The sequence below is a fragment of the Pleurodeles waltl genome, chromosome 10, assembly GCF_031143425.1.
Source record: "Pleurodeles waltl isolate 20211129_DDA chromosome 10, aPleWal1.hap1.20221129, whole genome shotgun sequence".
NCBI classification, from domain to species: Eukaryota; Metazoa; Chordata; class Amphibia; order Caudata; family Salamandridae; genus Pleurodeles; species Pleurodeles waltl.
The window spans coordinates 628,367,892-628,395,011 of record NC_090449.1 but is presented as its reverse complement, the minus strand read 5'-3'; the positions used below and the strand labels follow the sequence as shown (position 1 = coordinate 628,395,011).

Here is a 27,120-nt window from a genome sequence, read left to right as displayed (position 1 = left end):
GGAGCTCAGAGGCTTTGTGAAGAGGAACAATATGCTTTTAGAGAAATAGAAATGGAAGGGGGAGAAATAGTGTCACTGGATCCAGATTTCGAGTATTTAGAAGTGGCAGGTGGGTTGGACACATCCCCAGAGTGGGAAGTTTTGTCTGCAAAAGGTATTCCTCCACTGATGATCACATTATGCCATTCATAGAAAAGGATGGCGGGTCATAAGTTGGAACTGCCTCTTCCATCAATTGTGCTCAAGTTTAATTTGCTAACAGAAGTGTATCATTCTACTTCTTCCACATCAGAGCCTTTATTACGTTTTAATGTAGCATTGACTGAGCCAGTTCTTGAAATTTGGCAGAAACCCATGCCATTCTTTGCAGGATCCAGACCATTTGGGAGGCGATACAAGCCTGCCCCAGAAGATCCTGTGTTTTCATGCACTCATCCTTCATCTGAGAGTTTGGTAGTACAAGCTTCTGGTTCGTCCAAGTGAACTGCTGAGTCTTTTCCAACATCCACAGCAGATAGGGAGTCAAAGAGGATGGAAAAGTCTGCAAAAAATGTGTTTTCTTATGGCTATGAAATCAACCAACGCAGCTTGTTTGTTGGGACGGTACAATTATGTTTTGATGTAGTCAGCTAAAGCAGTGATTCTGAATTTACCAAAGGATGTTCAGGGTCACGTTTCCGAGCTGCTGAGTGATGGTCAGGCCGCTGCTTGCCAGGTCATCCCGTCAAGCCAGGATATTGCTGACTCTCTTACGAGAGAGATGGGGACTTCAGTCACTATAAGGAGGTATGCTTGGCTGAGAGGGTTTTGATTCTCACCTGATGTGCAAAAACATCTTGATGTATTTGCCTTGTGATTTGGTTGAGAGAGTTTGGCGCCAAAGCTGATTCTGCCTTGGAGAGATTCAAAGTTAGCAAGGCAACAGCAAGATCTTTGGGCCTTCAGTCACAGCCCAGGGATTACAGGCAGTTTCGGCGGTTCCAGGGGTTTTGCTGGAACTCCACCTTTGAGCAATACTAGTAGCAGCAAAAGCAGCCATCCAGTTCCTCTCTATAGAAGTGATAAGGGGTGGGGCAGAGGTAGACATCAAGGAGTTGCCCATCAATCATCCTCTTGCTTCTGCTCCTCCTCTTCCTCCCAAGCCAACGTCACAGTAAAGCAGCCCTAGTTTTGCCATCTTAGACCATGCGTTGCTGTTGGTAGGACATGTGTCCCAGTTTCTACCACAATGGAGATCCATAACATCTGAACACTAGGTTTTAAATATTGTAGAAAATGGGTACACCCTATCCCCAGCACGGTTTTTGTTCCAAAGACCATCTTCCTTCAGCAGGAGGTCCTATCCCTCTCCAATAGGGCACAGTAGAGTTGGTTCCAGAGCAGGAAAGGTTTCAGGGATGTTATTCCTGGTACTGCTTGATTCCCAAAAAAGACGGTTCTTTACGTCTGATCCTAGACCTCAGGAATTTTAATTTGTTTCTCAAGCAAGAAAAGTTCAAAATGCTGACCTTAGCACAGGTGCGTCTTGCACTTGAGAAGGAAGACTGGATGGTATTGATTGATTTGCAGGATGCGTATTTTTTTATCCCCATTCTACAATCGCACAGAAAGTATCTCCACTACCTGGTAGGGTCTCAGCAATATCAGTTTGCAGGTTTCTATTTGGTCTCACTTCCGCAGCTTGAGTCTTCACGAAGGTGATTGTGGTGGTCACGAAGTAGCCATGCCCTTCCTCTGTGTTAATGTATGAACTGTTTTATTAATATATCATGCCGTAAGAACTTGATGGAGGCAGTCTTGATTTCCATTGATGCACCTACCACTTAATTTTGAAAATAACAGTGAACTTCTTTGATTTTTGTTTGTGTGGTGTCCTGTCTGCACATGGGGAGCACTTTCTTGAAAATGTTCTGTTTTCACAACGTGCTTGAGTATGGCGGTAATGTTTAATAAATGTTTCTGTATATATCAAGTACTGGTGGCATGACAGATTTCTGTTTACAGAATCACAATTGTCCAAATGAGAGAATCTATTGATTAATTCATTGGCAAAATATTTGTTTGCCTAACTGTAAAACATCTTTTTGAATGAGTTTCACGTGAATGTGTGCCCCTTCTGTCATTTAATCCAAATTCTCGTGAACATTTGGGTGTGCTCTTGTAGCTAGTGATATGTATTGCTGTGCAAAGCAATAGTGTGTTCCCTCTATAGTAGTGAGTAATGGTAACCTAAACCCTATTTATAGGACATTTTATTGTTTTTTTTGTGCATAAATTGCTTCAGATGAGAGTACATGACCGAAATCGAAACTCCGATTAGCAAGTGTACAGCTTTCTCTTGAGAAGGATGAAAAAGAACCTTGTAAAAGATACAAGAAATGTTGAATTACCAGTCACCCAGCTACCCGTTTATGAATTCTCGCTTAGGATGCCAAACATGAAAATGAGGCGGAATATGCCAAAAGCCAGAAGGCCTGAGCAAGACTTTGTATAATACGAAAACAAGCTGTGTATAATATGGAAATCAATCTGGCGTTAGATATTATGGTGGTTTTAAAGCAAAAATGTTGTACAGTTTGATTGCAAGTTGTCACTAGTTCTGCAGTAAACATAATCTGTAATCCCCATTGTCTGGCTGCCTCCATTACTGAAATTCTTCTTGATATAAGCCTCCTAAAGGAAGAGGAGGTTGATGTACGTGATGTTCGAGTAAGTGTAGTAACTGATACCAGGGAAACCCAACAAAACCTTATTAAAAATAGGAAGTGCCTCACAGGAGCAACCACCAGGAGCCTGTTGAATAGTGCTACTAACTCACCCAATTTGTCATCATCAGCACTTTCATATTTGACAGGAGTTCCTAGATATGCCTATGGTAGAAAGGTGTAGAATGAGTTAGAGGCTAGGCTTTTATGCCACCTTCCTGCCCTCTACATATGATAAGGTCCCCAAAGAACGTAGAGTTTAGACTTCAAATTTGAAATATGTGCCAACAAGGGCACTAATTAACTTTTTCATGTAAATGCCCTTGGCACATAATTAAAAACAAGTCACATGCTCAGACCATAATGTAACTCACCGCACTACTCTAACCAGCTGTGTGAAAATATCCTTAACATGGAGTTGGTGCCCATGCGCATTGGCAAGTAAGGTTTTAAATCACAGTGCATCCGCCACCCATATGATTGGAAACAAACAAGTTACTAAATATCAGTAATGAATTATCTGGTAGAAACATTTTGTAGTTGCAGATTCCTTACCTTGGAATTTCCCCAGGCGTCAGACTGGATCTGGAGATTTTTCTTCAAGCTGTACCCTTGCGCATTGGTTGACTCTGCGCCAGTCGTTGGCGTTGTGGTCGCCATGATGGCACGGTCGTATATAGGCGCCACCTTGGTGTGCTGATGTCAGCTTCTTTTTAAGACTTTCCACGCCAGAAGCCTGGAGCTGTGAAGAACACAGACTGGTATGCCAGAACTAGGGCCTGAAAGGGAGTATGTCGTCCCTAGAAATCAGTTCAGAGCGGAGAGGATGGGTGGGTCGGTAAGGAATCTGCAACTAATAAATGTCTCTACCAGATAATTTGTTACCAAAGGTAAGTAACTTGTTCATCTAATAGAGACTTCTAGTTGCAGATTCCTTATCTTAGAATAGATACCCAATAAATACCCTTCCGGAGGTGGGTCTGCAAACCAAGATTATACTAGGAAGTCATGTAGGACAAACTGCCCTAGCAGCCATCCCTATGGACCTGACTTTCCAGGCAGTGGTGTTTAGTGAACATGTGCAGGGACGCCCACGTTGTTGCCTGGCAGATTTCTAGGACTGGAACTCCGCGTGCTAACCCAGTGGTTGTGGCAGTTGCTCTGGTAGAATGAGCAAGCAAACCCTAAGGGCGTTGCTTCTTAGCCAAAGCGTAGCATATGCAGAGAACAACCCATCTAGAGATGGGCCTTTTCTTCACTACCCGACATTTCTTTGCATCTACATAACCTTCAAAGAGTTGATCATCCACCTGGAAGTCTTTGGTAGATTGAGGTAGAATGCTAATGCTTTTTTTGTATCCAGGCGGTGGAGTCTCCTCTTCACGAGAAGGATTGGGGGGTGGATAAAATGTAGGCAAGGCCTACATTAAAGGGCGTGACCACTTTAGGGAGGAAAGAGGCCCTGGTATGAAGCACCACTTTGTCCGGATGAACAGAGATAAAGGGTGGCGTCAAAGAAAGAGCTCACTGGTCACTCACTCCATGAGCAGAAGGGATGGCTACAAGAAAGTGTGTTCTCCGCAGAGGTGAACAGATCTAACCAAGGCTCTCCCCATTGCTGAAAGAGACCTTGCACCTCTTGTGTTTAGAGACACATTTGTGATCAACCATGCATTGATGGCTGAGTTTGTCTGCTCTGGCGTTCAGAGAGCCCACCAGATGTTGAACTGCCAGGTGTTGAACCGCCAGATGTTGAACCACCAGGGATATGCTCTCACGTTCCAGCCATGTCCAGATGTTCCAGTCATGCCCACCTCCTGACAAAGGGTCCATGACCCCACTTCACCCTGCATGTCGCAGTACCACATGGCAGTGGTGTTGTTTGTGAACGCCTGCACCACTTTCCCTTTGAGCGAGGAAAGGAATGCTTTCAATGCAAGGCTGAGCGCTCTGAGCTCCAAAAGATTGATGTGGAGCCCAGACTCCGCCGGAGAGCAGAAGCTGCTAATATCTGCCTCCTTCATGTGGCCGCCCCATCCCAGGAGTGACTCATCTGTCACTACTGTCAGATCTGGTTGGGGAGCGAAGGTGGCTCTGCCTTTGACGCAATCGCAGTTCAGAAGCCACCACTGCAGATCTTACGTAGTTCCCTCAGAGATCTGGTCCATGTTGGAGAGATTACCCTGATGCTGCTCCCACTGGAACTTCAGGTCCCACTGCAGACCCCACATATGCCATCTGGCATGTGTGCTCGGCAGGAGGCCATGAGGCCCAGCAGCCTCAGACACTCTCACCGAAACCCAGGACAGAGGCTGAAACATCAGTGTCATAGCCTGAATATCCTGGACTCACCACTCCTGAGGTTAGGCCAGAAACTGCACTGTGTCCAGAACAGCCCCGATGAAAGAGAGCATCTGACAGGGAGTCAGGTTTTACTTCGGCACGTTTATAGTGAACTCCAGTGAATGCAGGAGGTTCGCCATAGTCTGGAGGCGGTAGACGACAGCCTGGGGCAAGCCCACCTTCAGGAGCCAGTCGTCAAGGCCGACTGCTGGATCCCTGATATACGAGCACGTTGGGTCCTGCAGCCATGCAGAGGCTGGGCAGCATGCGCGGCACAGTGGCTGGAGGGAAACGAATGCAGTTGATCACCACTTCTGTAGCCACGAAAGGGGTGAAAAGCAGACTGCAGGAGGATGAGGAGCAGCTGCGAAGGGACCAGGCCTTAAAGCGCTCAAGCGCTGAGTCCACTTTATCTCTGAAGAGACGGGTGCCATCGAAGGGCATGTCCATAGGCGATTACTGAACATCCCCCAAAAAGCCAGACATCCTCAACCAAGCATGGCGCCTCAAGGCCACAGTCAACGCAACCAATCTGCCTAGTGAGTCGGTTGTGTCTAGCCCACAACGAATCGTGAACTTGGCTGCATTTCTGCCTTCAGTAACCGCTTGGGAGAGAATGACCTGGGTCTCCTCCGGGACCTGTGGCAGCACCTGCGTGACCATATCCCATAAAGTATGGGAATAGCGGCCCAAAAGGCATGCAGTGTTCACGATCCGCAACACCAAACTAGAGGAGGAGAGCAACTTCTTCCCAAGTTGGCCCAGTCGTTTTGATTCAAGATGGGGATGCGTCAGAAGAAGAAAAAGCCTGAACGACCAAACTTCTGGGCATGTGATGTTGGGTCAGAAATTTAGGGTCATGAAGCACAGGCCTGTGGAGGATGTCAATAGTCCTGTTGACAGGAGCCCTTGTGCTGGGTTTAGACCACATCCCCAGCAGGACATCAGTGATGGCTTCATTTAAGGGCAAAAGTGGTTCAGATGTGGAAGCCCCCTGGCTGAAGCACCTCAGTCAGGAGGTTAGTTCTGACAGCCACCGAAGGCAGCTCGTGGCTCAGGGCCTCAGCAGCTCTTCTCACTTCTACTGAAAATGAGGTAGCCACGGTAGGGGGAGAAATCATGCCACTGTCAGGGGACGTGTCAAGACCACTGGCTTTGCCCAGTTCCTGATCCCAGTCCATTTCAGGATCTTTTAGCTGGAATTCTAAAGGGTCCAGTGACACCTCCATACTCTCAGCATACCCGTACCCATAGGCATAAGGGTCAGGATCTAATCTCGGGAACATAACCCCCATCGAAGACGGAATCGGCGCCAAGAGCCATCATTCCAGCTCCAGATCAGAGTCGGGAATGAGTATTGGATCGTTGTCTATTGTGGGCCCAACCGGCGTCGAAAGCATAAACATCTTTACCGATGGGTAAGGTTGCGTTGGCACCACTGGTGCGAGTACAGATCCGGTAATGGATCCTGGGGTCCCCTCTGGAGCTGAGGCGAAGGTGCCGGCACATAACCTGAGGGGGGCCCCTTCCGACCCTACTGGGCCCAGAGGCATCACAGAAGGGTCACTCTGACCAAGAATGAGGTGCACGGCCTCGTAAAACTCTCAGTTGGGCAGGGGGGACTCTGTCTCCTGGAAACTCTGGAAGGCACAGAGACGACCCAGAAGCAGGCTACAAGGACTGAGGCCTAGAGCATATACACCCCTCCCCCCCCCCCCCCAATTGTTGCGTTCTCCGAGCGACAGGGTGAAGTCGAAGAACGTTTGTACTTCTTCTTCTTATGACCCAAATATCTTGTCAATTTGGAGTGGGACGAGTACGGGTGGTGATGGCTCTGCAAGTAGTCTCAAGACCTTTCTCTCAAACGAGACCGGGAGAGATGCGTAGCTGAGTGCTGGACCGCCGTGAGCGTTGGGGACAGCTCCCTCAAAGCCTTCTGGTTCATGGCCTGGTACTCGGAGCACAACTTCGGGTCGAGGTCGTGCTCCAGGCACCACAACCACACAAGGTGCAGGTCTGTAACTGACATCATGCGGTTACAGGAGTCACACAGCATGAATCCGGTCTTTCGAGAAGACATCTTGATGCACCAAGTAGGTCAAAAACTCCCATAAAAAGGTTGAAAAGTCTGACAACTGACATCAGCTTACCAGGATGACATCTATATATGACCCCAATGTCATCAGGGCAACCAAAATACCAACAACGGGCATGGAGTTGACTGATGCCACACAGGGGTACTGCTCGAAGAAAAATCTCTGGATCCGGTCTCATGTCTGGGGGATATTCTAAGGTAAGGAATCTGCAACTAGAAGTCTCTATCACATACTTTCTTTAAAAAATTAAAATAAAAAAAACTTGTAAACATCTGAGCCCAACACTAGATAGCAGTATTTCACTGAGCATGTGTATATACAGCGATACACTACAGCATACATGCAGCTTAAGTAACATTTTTAGGTCGATCATAAGCACTTGTTTGTTAATATTCAATCCTTTCTCCTTGTCCCACCTTTTCCTCAGTTGCACTCTCCCCTGGAGCATGGCCCCAATACTTGTACCTTTCCACATGTACCATTATAGCATCTGCTTAGGGACTACTTTTTTCTTATGCTAAGATCGTTCGACCAGAGCGCTAGATGTTTTCAGTGGCTCTAGGCAATTTCTCTAAACAGGGCTATAAATCATGTTCTTCTCTGATTACATGTTCTGTGTTTTCAAAGACCGAGGTCAAATGTTAGAGGCCTCTTTGTGGGGCATCTGTTTTTGCCCCCTGCCATCACACACAGACAGTTGTGACCACAACTATGTTTAAGTTACATGCTGCCAATGCGTACAGAAAATCGCTACCATTACAACATTTAATTAGTATTGCCCCAATTTAAGGTGGCGGGTGCAAGTCATGCATGATGATGTCATTAACGTCATGACGAGGCCGTCCCTTTTCCTTCCCCTTTGCTTGTCCTTTTCATCTGCAATCTTGCAGTCCGGAGCTGTCTGAAAAGGTAACCTTTCTTACAGCTTAACCGCTTTCGCAGGTATTGTGTTTTTATATTTATTCCTGTATGAATTTTGTTAAATTAAATCGGTTGAGTGACATTTTGCTCTCCCACAAGTCTATCCTTCCCCTTCTTACAAAACGCCTACTAGCCCTAGTTTGCAGCACTGCTGGTGCGTGTCTCTGTTTGAGTCACACTTCGTAAGAGTTTGGGTGGGGTGGATGTTAAGATTAGGTGCGTTTGATATTAAACTATCTGACGCTGAACTCTTTCGCCCTTTAATGGCGAGAGGATTATGCTGCACGTTTGGCTCCTCGCTGCACTCAGTGCCTGAGGGCCTTTATTTAGAAACATATGTGATGCAAGACACATGCCACAAAGGCAGCCACGTCCAGCTGAGGAAATGGGCAGCTTCCAGCTGGCCTAAACTTCCTTCCTCGGTCTCTCACAGTGCTTGGGGCCCAGGTCACGATTTTATAACACCGGTACTCAAAGCACGGAGCTGGCAATAACAGGCACCCTTTAAAAGAGTTTGTGCAATGCTGCTGGCCTACAGCGTGTAGCACGGACTGGGCAGACAGCTACCTGCTGACTCAGCAGCCACAAATGCGCTATCACAAATGGCTCCTTGTTACAAAAACCTCTCAGCTGTTGAGCAGCAGTAAACCGCTTTGATTATATTTAATGAAATGATACATGTTTAATAAAGCGCTGGGAGGTGGTGTTATGGGAAACAAAAAATAAACATAAGAGCAGCTTTGACACCACATAACGAATTCTATTTGTTTTCATGCATTACACCAACACTGCTTTTGTGCAGATGGCCCAGGAGTTAGTCCAACCAATCAGAGCAGCTTCTGGGACTTCTGTGGGTGGAATGTTCCTAAAGGTGGCTGCTCTGTACTGAGAAACTGACACAAACTTGCTCTTGGTGCAGCATGGGGATTAGGACTACAGGGGTCTGCCTGGTGTAAACATGTACCACCCAATGAGAGCAGGTTTTATAAATACGTATGGGACCGGATAAACTGAACCCATCCAGCTGTCCTGGCACGAGCTCCCCCCAATAAAGTTTTTGAGGTGCCATAAATTATTCAAATAATGCTGTGTATTGTATGTGAAGCGCTTTCAATGTGGCTTTGCGCTGGGCGTCTTTGTTGCAAATAACTTCTTCCATACTTTGGGTGGCTGCACAGATCTGTGGATGCATTGTAAATGTTTGTGGGGCCGTGACCAGCTGCATCTTTATGAGGAAGCATGTATAGCTGCCAGCTTTTCTGAAAGCTGCCATTCTTAGAGTTAACATGGGTGACTGTACGTGTGGGAGCAATGGAAAGCTATTCCTCACTGTAAACAGCCACAGACAGAGGTACATCTCAGAGGGATCATATATAGGGGCACCCCGAGGGCTATAGATTGTTGAATCTCTTGAGTCCACAGACAGCTGCACCTCTTTGAGGGACCGCAGGCAGCTGCACCTCTTTGAGGGACCGCAGGCAGCTGCACCTCTTTGAGGGACCGCAGGCAGCTGCACCTCTTTGAGGGACCTCAGGCAGCTGCTCCTCTTTGAGGGACCTCAGGCAGCTGCTCCTCTTTGAGGGACCTCAGGCAGCTGCTCCTCTTTCAGGGACCTCAGGCAGCTGCTCCTCTTTGAGGGACCTCAGGCAGCTGCTCCTCTTTGAGGGACCTCAGGCAGCTGCTCCTCTTTGAGGGACCGCAGGCAGCTGCTCCTCTTTGAGGGACCGCAGGCAGCTGCTCCTCTTTGAGGGACCGCAGACAGCTGCATCTCTTTGAGGGACCGCAGACAGCTGCACCTCTTTGAGGGACCTCAGACAGCTGCCTTCTTTGAGGGACTTCAGACAGCTGCACCTCTTTGAGGGACTTCAGACAGCTGCACCTCTTTGAGGGACCATAGGCAGCTGAACCTCTTTGAGGGACCAAAGGCAGCTGTGACAGAACTATTCAAGCCAAATTCTTATTGTGTTTACATCTAATATTCAGGGATAGTAATGTGTATTTTCAATACTTGTAACACAGTGGCAGCTCACTAATATTACTGCAAATAACCTCCGTGACAACCTCCAATTTCTCATATGTGAGGTCCTGTTTTAGTGTTAAATATCCTTTTTTTATGGATGCTGCATGAAATGAACACATTTCAGTGAAAATGTCAGTAACATTCTCTCACACATCACCCACATTAAAAATAACTTACAAGAAAATGGTACTAAAAACAGTATAAGAAATGTTCAAGGTAATCAGGGCGAGATTGTCTGCAGTAAATGGAAGTGCTTTAGTTATATGCAGGGCTACTGGAATTCTGTGGCTGAGAGGTCCAAATTATGCGGCACAGTTGAACAAATTATGTGGCAAGAAAAGTCCAATTATGCGTTTGCACCGCCTAATAGCTCTAACTCCAACAAAAGTGAGATCTATTGCATTGTAAATACTTGTCAGTTTATATGATGGGTATTAAAACTGACCAAGGTTACTATACTTTTCCAAGTATACTGGCTTGGTAGGAAGCAATCGTTTTCTAATTTTAATTTAAATTTTCTATTGAAAGCATACAGACGCACTGTTTAGGTAGTGGTATGTTTTCTTTGTATTTAGGTGGAATATGTTTTCAATAAAAAAAGTAACCACTGCACCAGCTTACCACAATAAGACCCGTTGGCTTTGTCAATGCTTCTTGTAGACTGGAAAACAAATTGACTTGAGTTCATGCAATTTTCTTGAGCTTAGATCATTTGTTTAGTACTTTTTCTGCTGGGAAACTTAAAAAACTGCCTCTTACGAGCGTCGTACAATAGGTTAGACCTAGAAGAAAATCACATTCCAGTACACAACAGCTGGTGGATCTGTAAAGGCTGTTTAGTTCAACACCAGACAGTCCCTTTCAAAACTGAGTAAGATGATATTGTTACATAATCACTAACCCCTGACCATTCTTCAGTAGGAATGGGCAGCAAACGTATAAGGAACTGCAGCGTGTCTGTCGATCACAGCAGGTTTGATGGTTTTTTTTGGTTGGGCGAAAGGTAGTCTGAAGAAAAGTAAAACGTCCCTAAAGGCCTGGTGAAATCGAATGAACATAGAAAACAAACTGAAGTGGTAATTGATCCAATTTCTCCAGGAAAAGTATGAAGCTCCTTAAAAAAAAAATACCTTGACAGAATCCCCAGATGCTATCCTGGCGCATGGGTGTGTTTTGTCTACAGAATGTGAAACGAAGTGTCCGTAAACCAAACAACGTGGATCATCTTTACCACGTGAACAGCAGCTCTTGCTGTCATTAAGCTGTTAATGTTATGAGCTAAGTTATGCTATCCACGATTTTTAGTGTGCCGTTTATTAAATGTCAAGTTTAAAATAGGTCGTTCTAGGAAAATCATGTTTGGTGTGTTCCATAATATAATAATGATTGACCGTGCAACAATATTTTGTGAACGCAACATTGACAAGTATTTTATAGTGTAGTGCTTTAGTCGTGGCTGTGAGGATATGTTTATATCCCTTTCGGTACACGGTCTGCATTTCTTAAAATGAAACGCATGAATTAAGTGTTAAGTTGGTTGTCGTTAAGCTTAACAGAGTAAGCAGAGTATAATGTGATGAAATGTAGCAAAGTGCTTGTGTCTCCAGTGGCGGCTCGTGACGTTTGAAAGTGGTGGGGCACGTAAATGTTAAAAATGCTTGTAATGGATGGTAAATGTTTTCTAAATAGAATGTGCCCTTTCACCTCTGCTTTACGAATTGAAATCTGCAAAGCAGAGGTGATTGGGACAAATTCTCTTTATAAAGCATTTACCATCTGTAATACTGGTAAACATAAACATGATCTTACCTGGAGAACTGGTTGCAACCCAGTGAAGCTGGAGTCACTTTCTCCCACTTTGCGCTGTCTGTCTCTAAACGTGTATGTGCTTGTTGTACAGAAAGCCCCAAGGCATACCAGCCAATCCAAGCTCTGCTTTAATTTTGTCGAGTTTTGAAGTGAGTTTTTGGTGCGTCGAGGATGTCCCCAAAGACCGGGTTCAAGCCGTACAAGGACTGTCACTGCATGATGTCGGTGACTGATCCACTACTGGTTTGTCTGTGGGGTCTGGAGCGTGACCACGGCCCAAAGTCATGCTCTGAGTGCCGGGCCATGCACCCGAAGGCCTTGAGGGAGCATGGCCCGGAGCGGTTCCTCAAGCTCATGGCGGCCCAGCGCTTGACTCCGCGTAGGTCCCGGTCTCGCTTGAGAGGAATGTCTTGAGACCACTCGTCTTCCTCAAAGTCTTCAGGTACAGGTAAGAAAAAGATGTTGTTGAAGCGGTCTCATCGCACTTCAACTTCGTCCCGTCGCTCGGCTGACGCGACGCGGGAGGAGCGTCGACGCTCAAGGCCTCTGTCCTTGTAGCCTATTTCTGGGTCTGCTCTGCGCTTCCCTGAGTTTCCGGGAGCCGGAGCAACCCCCGCCCAGCTTAAGGAATTCTATGAGGCCATGTGCCTCATCTTTGGGCGGACCGATCCAATACAGTGCCTTCGGGCCCAAGGGGTTCAGTTGAGGGGCCTTCGGGTTCCGCACCGTCAGCTTTGCCTCCGGCCACCGAGGTCCCATCCAGATCCACTTGTGGATCCGAACCGGCGCCGGTCGCACCACCTACACCTTCCCCGGAACCGGGTCGATTGTCGACACACCCGATGTCTATAGTGCCCACTATCGACATCGACTTCGATGGGGCCTACTCACCCCAGGTCAGATTTTGACCCTTTTTCCTATGGGTACGAATTCGGGGAAGGATTTGAGGGGCCCCTGAACCCTTATGAATACCAGGATGACCCACCTTTGGACTGGGCACAGGAATTGGCGAGGCCAGTGGACTGGACACTTCTCCAGATGCTGGCATGCTGTCACCTACCGTGGCTACGGCAGAGGGAGCGACTTATGCCATGGTGGTCAGTAGGGCGGCTGAGGTTCTTGGCCTTGAGCTACCTACTGTAGAGGTCAGTTCCAACCTCCTGACGGAGGTGCTTCAGCCAGGGCCTTCCATATCTGAACCCCTTTTACCTTTGACTGAAGCCCTCACTGTTGTCCTTTTCGGTCCAAACCTAACACAGGGGCTCCTGTGAATAGGACTATTGCACGCCGCCATTGGCACGCTCCAAAAGACCCTAAATTCCTGTCCCAACACACCACGCCTAAGAGTCATGTCATCCAGGCTTCCTCTTCCTCAGGCGCAGTCCCTTCTGCAACCCTGGATAGGGAATCAAAAAGGGTGGAACAATTTGGGAAGAAGTTGTTTTCTTCCTACAGTCTTGTGCTGCGGTCCGGGAACACCACAAGCCTTTTGGGCCGCTATACCCACTCTGTGGGATACGGTTGCACAAGTCCTGCCGCAGATACCGGAGGAGTTGTGTGTTATTGTCTGCCAAGCTGTCAACGATGGGAGAGATGTAGCTAAGTTCAAATCCTATGTGGGCTGGACACAACTGACTCTCTGGGCAGATCAGTTGCTACGATAGTGGCCTTGAGACGCCACGCCTGGTTTCATACTTCTGCTTTTTTCTGGGGATGTCCAACAGTCTCTCATGGAAATGCCTTTTGATGGCTCCCGTCTCTTTGGAGGCAAAGCGTACCCGGCCTTGGAGAGATTCAAGGATTCCCGGGCTGCGGCTCGGTCCATTGGTCATTCCGCTGCCCCTCGCCCCCAGCAGTCCGCTCTTCACCCCTTTTGTGGCCACGGAAGGGGCTCCCTGTCGTGTCCGCGCTGAGCCACTGTGCCACCCATGCTGTTTAGCCACTGCATGGCCGGGGACACGGAATCCCACGTGGAACAGGGAACCAGAGGTCTGCCCTGTCCACCTCTGCCCCCGCTGTAGCCTGCAAACCCTCACGCCCGTCCTGTTGGCGGCAGGATTCACCATCACCGGCCTCATTGGGAATGCTTCTCTACGGAGAGGTGGGTTTTGCAGATCGTTCGAAAGGGCTACTTCCCTCCCTTTCAAATCTGCCCCACCCACCATGCCGCCATCACTCAGCCAACTCCCAGAGGATGATTTGGCACTTCTGTGTCAGGAAGTCACGCTCTCTTGGCCAAGGAAGCTATAGGGAAGGTCCCTGTGCCAGAAGTAGGTTGTGGTTCTTATTCCCGCTACTTTCTGGTGCCGAAAAAGGACAAGGGGTTTACGTCCTATCCTAGACCTACAGGACCTCAACTACTTCCTCAAGGAGAAATTGTAAATGCTCACCCTGACTCAGGTTCTGTCTGCCTTAGACCCAGGAGATTGGATGGTAGCGTTGGACTTGCAGGATGCATATTTCCACATCCCCATCCTACCTGCCCACAGATGTTACCTATGATTCGTGGAAGGTCACGAGCACTTTCAGTTTACCGTGCTCCCCTTCGGCCTTACCATCACCCCTCGGGTGTTCACGAAAATGATGGCGGTTGTTGCAGCTCATCTGTGCAGGTTAGTCTCAGTCTTCCCCTACCTCGACGACTGACTGTTGAAGGTGGACTCGCCCCAGAAAGTCGTCTCCCACCTTCAGATTACAGCGAGCCTCCTGCACACGCTGGGGTTCACTATAAACGTGCCAAAATCACACCAGACTCCCTCTCATGTGCTCCCTTTCATCTGAGCTGTTCTGGACACAGTGCTGTTTCAGGCTTATCCTCCCGAAAAGCGAGTCCCAAGATATTCAGGCTGTGATTCAGATCTTTCAGCCTCTGTCTTGGGTTGCGGTGGGACTGACTGTGAGGCTGCTGGGCCTCATGGCCTCCTGCATCCTGCTAATGACACATGCCAGAGGGCATATGTGGGCTCTGCAGTGGGACTTGAAGTTCCTTTGGACGCAGCATCAGGGGAATCTCTCCGACATGGTCCAGATCTCGGAGGGGACTGCGAAAGACTATCAGGGGTGGCTTTCGAATCTGCATTGGGTTCACAGCAGATCCCGCTCCCTTCCCCAGCCAGATCTATCTACAGTGACAGATGCGTCACTTCTGGGTTGTAGAGGACACATAGGAGAGGTGGAGATCAGAGGCCTCTGGTCTCTGGCAGACTCTGGACTCCATATCAATATTCTGGAGCTCTGGGCGATCAGGCTTGCGTCAAAAGCATTTGTTCCCTCTCTCAAAGGGAAGGTAGTGCAGGTGTTCACGGACAATACTACCGCCATGTGGTACTGCAACAAACAGGGCGGAGTAGGTTCCTGGACCCTTTGTCAGGAGGCACTACATCTACGGACATGGCTGGAACATCAGGGCATTAACCTGGTGGTTCAACATCTGGCAGGTTCTCTCAATGCCAGAGCGGATGAACTCAGCCGTCAATGCACAGCCGATCAAGAATGGCGTCTCCATCCGGAGGTGGTGCAAGGTCTCTTTCAGCAGTGGGGAGAGCTTGATTAGATTTGTTTGCCTCTGCAGAGAACGCACAATGTCAGCTGCTTTGCACGTTGGAGTTTCCAAGGTGGCACTTGCTCGGAGTTGCTTTTCGTATCGAGTGGAAATCCGGCCTCCTTTCCACCTGTACCACTTCTGCCCAGAGTTCTCAAGAAGATCAGGAACAACCGGGCCCAAGTGGCTCCAGGCTGGGCACAGATTCTATGGTATCCAGAGCTATTGAGTATGGCCATCGAGCCTCCATTCAGACTGCCTCTTTGGGCGGATGTTTTGTCGCAGCAGCAGGGGACGGTTCTCCACTCGAACCTGTCCAATCTCCGTCTTCATGCAGGAGATTGAGTGGCAACAGTTGAAGACTTTTGATCTTCCACCCAAAGACTGTGATGTAATCTTGGCAGGCAGGCATCCCTCCACCTAAATAGTATATACCTGTTGTTGGCATTTATTTGTGGCATGGTGCACCAACAAATCTGTTGATCCTCTCTCTGCCTCTCTATCTGAGGTTCTTTTGTTAATTTTTTCTTGGGCCCAGCAGGGCTCTGCTTTGGGCACCCTTAAAGGGTATTTATCTGCTATTTCGACCTTTCTTAAGTTACCTGATTAGCCCTCACTCTTTAAATCTCCTATTATGAGTAGATTTCTAAAAAGGTCTCACCCATTTTTTTTCGTCCCACTCCATTTATCATGCCTCAGTGGGACCTCAATCTTGTCCCTACTTATTTAATGTGTCCTCCCTTTGAGCTGATGCACAATTGTCCATTACAGCTCCTCACTTTCAAAACTGTCTTTCTTGTTGCCATCACTTCTGCTTGCAGGGTGAGTGAGATTCAGGCTCTTTCATCCAAACCTCCATACTTGTCTGTGCACCCTGACAAAGTGGTGTTGCGAACTAAGGCTTCCTTCCTTCCAAAGGTGGTTACTCTTTTTATGTAGGCCAGTCCACCACCCTGTCTACTTTTTATGCTCCTCCACATCCTTCCCATGAGGAGGACAGACTCCACCATATGGACCCAAAAAGAGCGTTGGAATTCTGTCTTAGTCATACTAAAGATTTCCGGGTGGACAATCAACTCTGTCGGGTATGTGGGTGCGAAGAAAGGGAAAGCAGTGTAAAAACTACCATCTCTCAATGGGTACTTCTTTGCATCAAGATGTGCTATACTTTGGTCAAGAAGCAACCCCCTGAGGGCTTTCGTGCTCATTCCACCAGAGCGACTGCTGCTTCTGCTGCGTTAGCGCGCGGAGTTCCTGTCCAGGATATCTGCCAGGCAGCTACGTGGGCGTCCCTGCACACTTTTGCAACACACTACTGCTGGACAGTCAGGTCTGTCGGGACGGTTACTTTGGTTGTTTGGTCTTGTAGGACTTTCTAGCATGATCTTGGTTCGAGCCCTCCTCCGAGGACGGCATTGCTTGTTCTATTCTAAGCTAAGGAATCTGCAACTAGAAGTCTCTATCAGATGTAGAAGTTACTTACCTTCAGTAACAAACTATCTGGTAGAGACATATTCTAGTTGCAGATTCCTTACCGACTCACCTATCCTCCCACTTGCAACTGATTTCTAGGGACAGGGATTCTCCCTTCAGGTCCTTAGCTCTGACGCACCAATCTCAGTGTTCTTAGTGGCTCTGGGCTTTGGCCTGGAAAGTGGTTAAAAGAAACTGACGTCGCTGCACTGAGGCGGCATCTGTGTACTATTCCGGACGCCATCCCGATGACTGTGACGCCTACGTAGTCGACCAGCGCCACCTACCGACACGCAAGGGTGTTACTCAAAGAAAAATCTCCAGATCCAGTCTGACACCTGGGGGAAATTCTAAGGTAAGGGATCTGCAACTAGAATATGTCTCTACCACATATTTCGTTACCGAAGGTAAGTAACTTGTACTTTAAAAACAAAGAATTTGAGACAGGTGAAGCTACCTAGCCGATTCAAAGATTTTGAGTTGTATTAACTGAATTCTCATTTTTTATTTTGTTAGGTAAAGGAGGGGTTGATGTAGTATTCTCCTTGTTTGCTGTTTATCTGCTTTGCACTTTAGTCTTTTCTTTTTGTCGTTGCACTGTGCTCATTGTGTCACCATGTTCTTTGGAACATTCGGTGGGCAACTAGAATCTTGGCTGAGACCAGCGGTTTGGCTGCCCACCGGATGCTTCACTGGTCGTGGGTGGTTCTTTTGTCAAGACCGAAATAAACCACTTTGTTCTCCACAGTGCCTCTGTGACTTGCTTGTCGTGGAAGAAATCTACATTTACTCCTTCGCATTGCAACAGTAGCCCCGCCCCGTACGATAGACTGAAATCGGAAAAAACTTGTCTGTCTCAGGTGTGGGGGCTTGGTGTAGGGTGTCATCCCCCCTCCACGCCCATATAAAGGAACCGCCCCTGTAGCGTCTGTCTCACTTTTTACTGTCAAATCGAACCAGTTGCCAAAAGCAGTCTCTGTGGTCATTTGCTTGCTTGAATGATGAATCACCTTTCTTTTCTCGATTTCAGTTACCAGAGCTATAGGACACAAGCAGTTCCACCTGCCTTTCAGGCCACATGATGATTTGTTTGCCAGGGCTATTGCGAATTACCCTAGAACAGTGGATATTCCTGCTTCTTTACCAACCCCGCCTCATAACTATCACGAAGAAATGAGGTGAGATTCTGTTTTTTAAACTCTAGTTGTTGCATGCATCATTTATGCGTTGATTTGGTTAAGGTGACCGGTTTGCATTATAACACATGCACTCATTATTATTCGAAATCCTCATTGTGCTTTTAGCCAGAGTGTTTTTTGTTTGTACTATTCTTGTTACTCGTCTGCCTTGTTTTATTTGTATTGTGAATAATATTGAGTTTTGAGTTTTGTGTGTAAACATTTTTCTCTTCCTCCGACTTTTCATGTAACAAGCTTCTGCGGGTTCCAGTGTTTTCTAAATATTTCAGGACTTGTGAATTCCTCAGCTCTTCCACCATTAAATACATAGAGCATGCCAAGTTTTCCTTTCATCCATAAGTCAACTTACAATGCTTCATAGCGAAAATACAGAAGAAGATTCTGAAGGCCAGTTCATGCTCTAAGAGCACCACATTGATATGCTTATGTCTAGCTTATATGAACTTCCCCACATCCCTAAACCCCTTTGGTAACCACTAAAAATGGCACAGCAGCTCCAGGACTACTATCTCTTTTTTATGGTTACTGCTGTTGGATGCAATCCTGTTTTCTCCCCATTTTCACCTCCAGAGACATTGGTGCTGCTTATTTTATCTAATTCTCAAATAATTTATTGATCTTTGGAAAGCATTACACATAAAATGGCATTGTTACTTACTTGCGAAGGTGATTAAATGTAATGAGAAATGTTGTACAGTCCAGAAAAGAACCGTTAACTGGGGTAATGTTTTCAGTGCACACTGAAGAGTGCATTGTAGGTGGTTGTATTCTTGTGCTCTATCCTCCCAGGGGTAGAGTCGTCTGGTTATTGAAGGCTCCAGTCATTCTACGATGAATACACTCGCCTCTCTCACCCAACCGGACTCTCCCCATGGAGACTATATTTGAGTGGGAAATGCAGTGCAGCAGGCATTTTGCCTGTAAATACTGATGTGTTACACAGCACAACATCCTTTCCTACTGTCCTTCACATGCCATCTGCCTCATCATTCAAGAAGGTTTTCTGTCACAGCCCCCCGCTTCCCCCCCCCCCCCCCCCCCCCCCCCCCCCCCCCCCCCCCAGTGAAAGTAAATATGTGGCCTTTTCTGCAACAATCCCTCAAGTCACTCATATTACTGGATAGAAATGATTTGGTATATGCTTCAGAAACCAGCGATCCTTGCAATCACTCAACTTTCCTTGCCTTTGACCTTGTACTTCTCATCAAGGGTTTTTGCTAGGTTTGCACTTCACAATTAACGCATATATTAACACATATATACGTGCATGACTGGCTCACTTTATTAACTCTTGAAAATGTGACTATCACCTTGTGGTAGAGCATGCAATTACTTATTACATTAAACTGTTTATCCTAAATTTAGGAATTCCTGGTGTGCCCCACGTTTTTTAGCAGAGGTGATTCTTGTGTCAAGCAACGACTAAGGTAAAGCCACAACCTAATGGAAAGTGGTGGTAACTGCCCCCTTTTCCATGTCTAGGAGATAATTGCCGGTGGTTGTAGCATGATTACACTTCTGTAGGGAGACTGCCCACTGAATCCACTCTGTTAAAGATCTTAGTCCCTCATAGTTGGAGTCCCTAACAAAAGCCCATATGTGGGTGTGCGTGCTTCACTGTAACCAAGTAAAATGTCTTCACTTGGGGGACCATGCACATATGGTGCATAATATAGCAGTATGTCTGCAGGCTGCCCTTTTCAATTGTGAATATTATAGCCTGCATTCATTTGTGTCCAGATATTTTGTCTGAAGTTGGTGTCACATGGTGGATAGGAAGAGGTTTCTCTTCATTTCTCAGATAGGTTTCCTTTTTAGGGTCATACTCATTCCTCTCACCTTTTCCTGTGTTGCTAACGTCATATAGCAGCAGTGGACTTACGCTGGTTATTGTTTAGCTCAGCAAAACACCTCGATCAGCCCAAACAGTACTGAACCTAGTCTCCCTGTTCCAGAAACCAGCTAAAATGACATGAAGAAGAAAAATGTAACTCTCCTTGATGGAGTGAGGAGTTTGAAAATTGAACAACGATCTTTGCTTGGCTCATGCTTCCCCTGAGGAGATGTCTTATCACTGGAAAAGCTACCCAAGACCTAGCTGATTGGTGGACCAGAGGAGTGGAGGACATCTTAAAAAGCTATGATCATCCAAGAGACACAACTTAGCTGGCCAGCAAGCAACAAACAATACCAAAACCTCCTAACAAACATTGCCTCAATTTTGAAACATCACTTCCAACGCTTTTTGACCCAGAGGGTGCCCATACCTGCAGTGCCATGTCCCAGATAGTCCTGGAAGTTCAAATCTTTACGCACCCAGTGAGGTCTGGTCTTGGTGGCTGGAGACGTCCATCATTATTTAGTCAGACCCATCTTTCATGCTTTTATATGGCTGTTTAAAGATGTACTGCTTAAATCGAGTTCCTGGGTGTAGGCGGTGAAGTTTTAGAACCCACGAAGTGCCTCCCATCCCCAAGATAAATGTGACAGCTTCACAGGAAAATTTCTGCTCAGCTTCTAGTAGTAGTACAAAATCTTTATTCGACTTTCAGCAAGTCATAAAAGACATAACATCATGCAAGATCTCCAATTATGATACATACATTTCAATATATATAATGAAAAGTCGAGTAAGTAAAATGATAGAAAATATAAAAAGCTCACAACAATAAAACAGTCTGGTGTATCAATAAATAAAAACCCTTTCACAATAAGCTATAATTCAGTCACCTCCCCCATAGATTTCCTTGTCTTTAATACAGAACATAAAAAATTAGCTAAAATTCCGCACATCTCTAAAGAAGATAGTGACTGGAGACAGGCATAAGCTGTACGACACTGGGGGAGATTGATTGACCTTAAAAACGGAACTACTAGGAGCTTCCTCTGATAGGCGTAAAAATTACAGAATAAAACCACATGGATTGTGGATTGAAGTGTTTTTGCATCACAGGGGCATGGTTTTAGCAAGGTGGACCAGTCGTTCATAATTGGAAATGAAACTAGGCGGTGAAATGTGTCTAGCCTAAATCTGGAAAGGACATAATGATGGCGAGGGAGTACCACGTTTGCCAAGTACGGCTGCATACCCTCAGCCGTCAAAATTATTTGGTTGTGAATGACTGAAGTTTTATTTGATTCGGCCCCCCAGCGTATGTCTTCTAGATAGTTTAATGCCAAGATGCTCAGGTCCTTCCTGGATATCTTCCGCAACGAGACTGGGTTTGTATAGTCGTCTTTATTGCCCAATTTTTCAAAGAAGGTCATAATATATTTTAACCATGGTACCCTCGATGTATATAATGACTTCGTACAGTCTGTCAGGATGGCCTTGTTAAAACTGGTGTGTTCCGAGGTCCAGACTTTATGCCATAGTAGCAGTGGCTGGATCTTTATCAGATCTGCAATGAAGGGAACCCCGAGTTCCGAGTGTTTGACATACGATGAAGTGCCTTTTGGTACCCTCAGCAGATATCGTAGGAAATCGGTTTCCACTGTCTGCACTAGATCACAGTTTGTATGTCCCCAAATTCCTGCCCCATACGTAACAGCCGGAATACACTTGGCTTTATAGATCTTTATCATGTTAGGTGGTGTAATCCCCCCAAGCCTTTTGCTCAGCTTCTAGTTTCTGATAAATGCGCTCTAAAAATGTTATTGCCCCAAGGGGTGCTGTAAAATGTGCTGATCCCACTGCTTCATCTGCCTTCCTTATCCCATTTCAAAGCTCTAAAAGTAATTGGGTCTTTAAGTTCTTTAAAGGTACTGTTCTATTTTTGTTTGTTTTTTAAATGTATACGAGTTCTTGGCTCACTGGTAGCCACTAAACCAGAGCATCAGAGCTTAGGCACCCTGAAACTAAGCCAGCTAACGCCTAGTTGACGCTTTCTGTGTGATCATTTTTCTTAGTTTTGTCCGAGGTAAGCTCAGTTTCTCTAATTTTCAGAGTTTTGAGGGTGTCTTGGCTATAGACGCTATCAATATTGTGTCTTGTTCCTTCACCCTCTGGCTTCATAAATGAGCCTGTGCCTGCTTTGCTAGTTAAGTAGCATATCACGTTGTTTGCTAAGAACATTTCTCTGCTATTAAAGCCCACCCTTGAGAGGTGTGCCTAGCCTGATGTTTTAAATCATGCTATGGTTTCCTCGTGCTTAAAAGAAACCAGGTCTAGTTACTCATATGTCTGCAAACTACATACCACTATCCACACTACATTTCATAGCAAACCTAATTGACTCTGTGGTAGCTAGCCTATTGCAGAACTATTAAGTGGCATATTCTTTGCTCTGTTGTTTCTTGTCTGGTTTTAGACCACTCTACAGTACTAAAAACGCTGTATTTTAAATTAGGGAATGTCGAGAAAAGTAACAAGAATAGCGTAGTGAAGTTCAGCTCTTTTGAAATAATTTTAATGGAATGAGTGATGAGCAGTTAAAGCTTGGTGTGTAATCTTTCAAAGAGAGCTACAGCAGGATTTGCCAGATATGCCATTTTGTAAGACCTCGAATAAGATCTTCAGCTAGGAGACAGGAAGAAGTTGTTTTGCTTTGCTTGAACACTGTAGGTTTATGTATCTCAGTGTCTTGCAGCATCACAACTAAGGTATTTGATAAACAAATGTGTTTGTGATTTGGAGTTCACGGGATCACAAGCACAAGTGTTGAGGCTGTGCAGCCAAAATGTATATCTGTTCAGGTGACAGATAATGCAATCTGATATCATATTGTTGATGTTTTACCAGTGCACTCTGCTTGAGAAAGTTGTGTCCCCCTAGTTGGCACCCGCCCCTTAGTCCTCATCAGGGTTTGTGTTGATGAGGTACTTTGCAAGGTTATTTACACAATTGTAGTGATCAGACGCCTGGTGTACAATACAGTGAGTGTATTCAAACATGTTTTGTGAAGATGTAGGGAAGAGATCATACATTGTTCCCAATTAATTATATGTGGTAGTTGCCAGTAATTTAGACACCTGTCGAGTGGCTTTGTACTAAACTGTGCACAGGTTCTGCACTGAGTTATCCTGCTGTGGGAGTGATGCTTAATTAATGTACATGTTTCTCAAATACACCAGTCTAAAGTCTAATTGTAAGATTGTCTTTCTTCAGGTCTTAATTCCCTTTGGTTGAGGATTTTGTGTCAGTCTGAAATAGTAGAAAGGTGTGCATAGCAGTTAAATTAACTTGGATTTGCTTTGAGTTGTTTCCATCTCTTTTTTGCCATGCACAAGCTATATGAGTACTGCTTGTATATGGCATGGGTGTGGACTCATACGTGCAAATGTCTGTGTTTCTTTCCGCAGTGAATAGCTTTGACCTAATAGTTTAGTTTTTTTAGCATGGTATTCTGTGTGGCAATGCGTTTGTAGTAGTAGAAGGAGCAGTGGAGTTGCCATAAACAGTCTTTCTCTTCCTTAACACCCAATCAATAAATCAATCATTTATAAAGCGCACTACGTACCCGTTAGGGTTTCAAGGCGCTAAAGGGGTGGGGGGGGTGCGCTGCTACTGGTCGAAGAGCCAGGTCTTGAGGAGTCTTCTGAAGGTGAGTAGGTCCTGGGTTAGTCGCAGGTTGATAGGGAGAGTGTTCCACATTTTGGCGGCGAGGTAGGAGAAGGATCTGCCTCCGGATGTCTTTCGGTGGATGCGGGGGACGGTGGCGAGTGCGAGGTCAGCGGAGCGGAGCTGTCGGGTGGGGGTGTAGAAGTTGACTGTTGTTGAGGTAAGCCGGTCTGGTGTTGTGGAGTGCTTTGTGTGCGTGGGTGAGGAGCTTGAAAGTGATCCTCTTGTCAACAGGGAGCCAGTGGAGTTTTCTCAGGTGGGGAGTGATGTGGTTGCGGTGAGGTACGTTGAGGATCAGTCGGGCGGATGCGTTTTTGATGCGTTGGAGGCGTCTTAGGTGTTTTGTCGGGATGCCTGTGTATAGTGCGTTGCCGTAGTCTAGCCTGCTGCTGACGAGGGCCTGTGTTACTGTTTTTCTTTTGTCTGTTGGGATCCACTTGTAGATCCTGCGGAGCATGCGGAGAGTGTTGTAGCAGGAGGAGAAGACTGCGTTGATCTATTTTGACATGGAGAGGGAGGAGTCGAGGATGAAGCCCAAGTTGCGTGCGTGGTCGGTCGGTGTTGGTGGGGTTCCTAGAGATGTTGGCCACCAGGAATCGTCCCAGGCAGAGGGTTTGGGTCCGAGGACCCACCTATTCTCTCTTCCATTAACTTAACTGTTAGGGGAAAAAAGTGTTACCTCTTTCCATGGTTTCTGGCTGTCCTTGTATTTTTCTGCTTTGAAAGCAAAAATACCTCCAGCCACTCTTCAACTTTGTAATAGAAAACATTTGTTCTTACCTGGGACCAGCATCTTATTCCATGCCTTTGCTCTCACTTCTTACTTCTTGTGCTTCAGAACACTTTCAGAGGGGAGAAGACCAGCCACTGCATTTTGCAGCAACTTTTAAGGGACCACTGCAAAGATGTGGCCTATTGCAGTTATTTTGTGTTACCAACTTCCTTCAGAAATGTTCTGCATCACGTGTAAGGGATCAGAAAGAACTGCAAGTTATGCAGGGCAATACTACTCACAAGTCCAATCAATCTAGTATCGATGACAAGACAGAAAAGGCTATGATCCTGTCCAGAGCTACATTTCTGACAAATACTCCTAACCTCCGATTCCTAAACTTCAAAATATCCCCAGGCACCAGACTCTATACAGAACATTTTTCTGTACCTCTTGTGTGCACCAGTATGTGGTGTTGTGCGTTGCTTTGTGAACTCTCCTCTCCCCCAATGACTGGAGCTGCATATAGGAGCCACTCATAGGCGCTGCCATAAATTCATTTGTTTATTTGCCTTCGTACATGGATTTGGATCTAGCTCCTAATTTGTTCTCATCAATTGGCAAGTTTTTCTCTAAAACAATTGATTTACAGTGGTCAAAGGAACATTCCCTCTTTTAAAACTAAAAGGGTTAAGCCTCGTATGGTCTGTCATAAGCAGGTGTCTGTCACAGATCCCTCTGAGGTGTTTCTGTTGTGTTTGAGGTCGACCACGATTCCAAGTTGTGCTAGCAGAGCACCCTGATGCACCCAAAAAAGATCTAAGAAGGCAGAGCCAAGCTGTAGGTCACCAGGTACTGCAGAAAGCTGCTTAAGGGCTGCTTTCGCTGCCAAGCCAAGGACACCGACTCATTCCCGCTCTTGGGGCTAGGCCCAGGACAGTTCATCTTAACAGTCCAAGTCTTCAGGTAATTCAAAATCCAAAAAGGAGCACAAGAAGTTCAAGCTGGCTTCGTCCCATCCTCACCACTGTCCGATAAGTTGCAAGGATGTCAAGGTGCTCCAGGTATTGCTGCTGATTCCAGACAGAGGATTCCACAGTTGATTCCTATGCACCCTGAATTCCAGGGTCTGTTGGCAATGCCACAACAGATTGAGGCATTTGAGGAGGCCATGTGCTGCATCTTCAGCATCCTAACTGCTCCCTCTGGCATGCCTTGTGACTCTGTGATTCCGCAGAGGCCTACATTTGGGTTACTGCCGACATAGCCGCCCCTGGCACAATCTGTGTCTCTTGAACCCACTTCGGATTCAGCTCCAACTCCGCAGTTGACTCCACATCTGACAACAAGGTCCATGCCAGTCCCTGTCAGTCTTACACGGGAGGAAGATGCAGATCACATTGTTCTATCTGACTCCAACTGAATACCTCTCGACCTTGACCAAAGCAGTGCTGGAGCTCAGCTCTTACGGTCCAAGGACCCATAGGCTTGATAAGAGTGAGCCTTTGCTTAGGAAGTACCCACCTGAGCACTCACCACCGCTACAGTACTCCAACCACTTTTGGGCTTGGACGCTGTCCAAAGTCAACCAGCTTATGGTGATGCTGGAAACGAGTTCTCCGCACAAAATGATGAAGAACATTTTTATATGGACGTCCAAGAGGCCAGTGTTTTGGACACAATCCCTGACACTGGGCTGGATAACCCTCCGGCCCTTCCACAGAAGAATCTGCTTCATGTGCCATGATAAGTAGATGAGCAGCAAAAGTACTGGACCTGCAATTGCCTTCCATTGAGGTAAAAACTAACATCCTCATGGAAGCGTTACTACCTGGACAATCGTTATCTAAATCCCTACTGCGATTCAACGAGGGCCTGTCTGATGCCTTCATGACAACTTGTACCAAACCCTGCTCTTTCCCACCTATAAACAGGCAGATGGCACAGATCCCGCTCCTGGTGATCCTGCCTTCTTAACACAGCACCCTACTCTTGAGGACCTGGTAGTACAGTCCTCCTCCTTCTCTCGCAGGGATAACTGCAATTCTTTTACTGCTAACCCCCTTGCTGCCACCCTTCACCCTCCCCCGCCCCCAAAGCCACAGTGCACTCCCTCAGTCTTTCCACGCCCACAAGTCATTAACCCCATCGATTTAGGCACTTTCAAGACATTACTAGGTGTTTCACCGCAAAACAACATAAAGGCCCACCACCCCAACAACAGGCACCTCTGCCCTTTCAGGGGTATGGTATCCAGCAGACAGCATCCAGGCCAGCAGGGGCAGTGAACCTTCCAATCCGTAGCCCCTCTGGCTCCAGCCTATTTCCTATTTCTTATTGCAGAAAAATGGCAGAAGCCTTCACCCTATTTTAGATCTGTGACCTCTCAGTATCTTCCTGTGGAAGGACATACTCTAGATGCTAATACGGGCCCAGGTTCTACCAGCCTTGGAGCAAGGTAACTAGATGGTGCAGTTAGATATGCAGGACACCTACTTTTACATCCCCGTCCTACCGGCACCACGTTTGGATCAGGGTGGGCCACAAGCATTTTCAATTTGCTGTGCTACCTTTCAGCCGCACCACTGCATCTTCGGTGTTTTCGCAAAGGTGATGGAGGTCACAGTTTACCTTTGGAAGCTGGGGTTACCAGTCTTCCGCTTACCTAGAAGACCGGGTGTTGTAAGCAGGTTTGACACAGTCAGTTGTTGACCACCTCCCGTTGACAGCAAACCTACTTA

General features: G+C 46.6%; 1 protein-coding gene across 11 annotated transcripts in view; it reads left to right on the top strand.

Annotated features, from left to right (window-relative positions):
• Positions 1-27,120, top strand: part of KMT2C (lysine methyltransferase 2C) — a 1,516,687-nt gene that overhangs the window by 1,289,419 nt on the left and 200,148 nt on the right. For all 11 annotated transcript variants that reach the window (XM_069211124.1, XM_069211114.1, XM_069211120.1 and 8 more), the window contains one exon: positions 17,939-18,086. In XM_069211124.1, the coding sequence (XP_069067225.1) occupies positions 17,939-18,086 (148 nt within the window). The remainder of the gene's footprint in view (positions 1-17,938; positions 18,087-27,120) is intronic.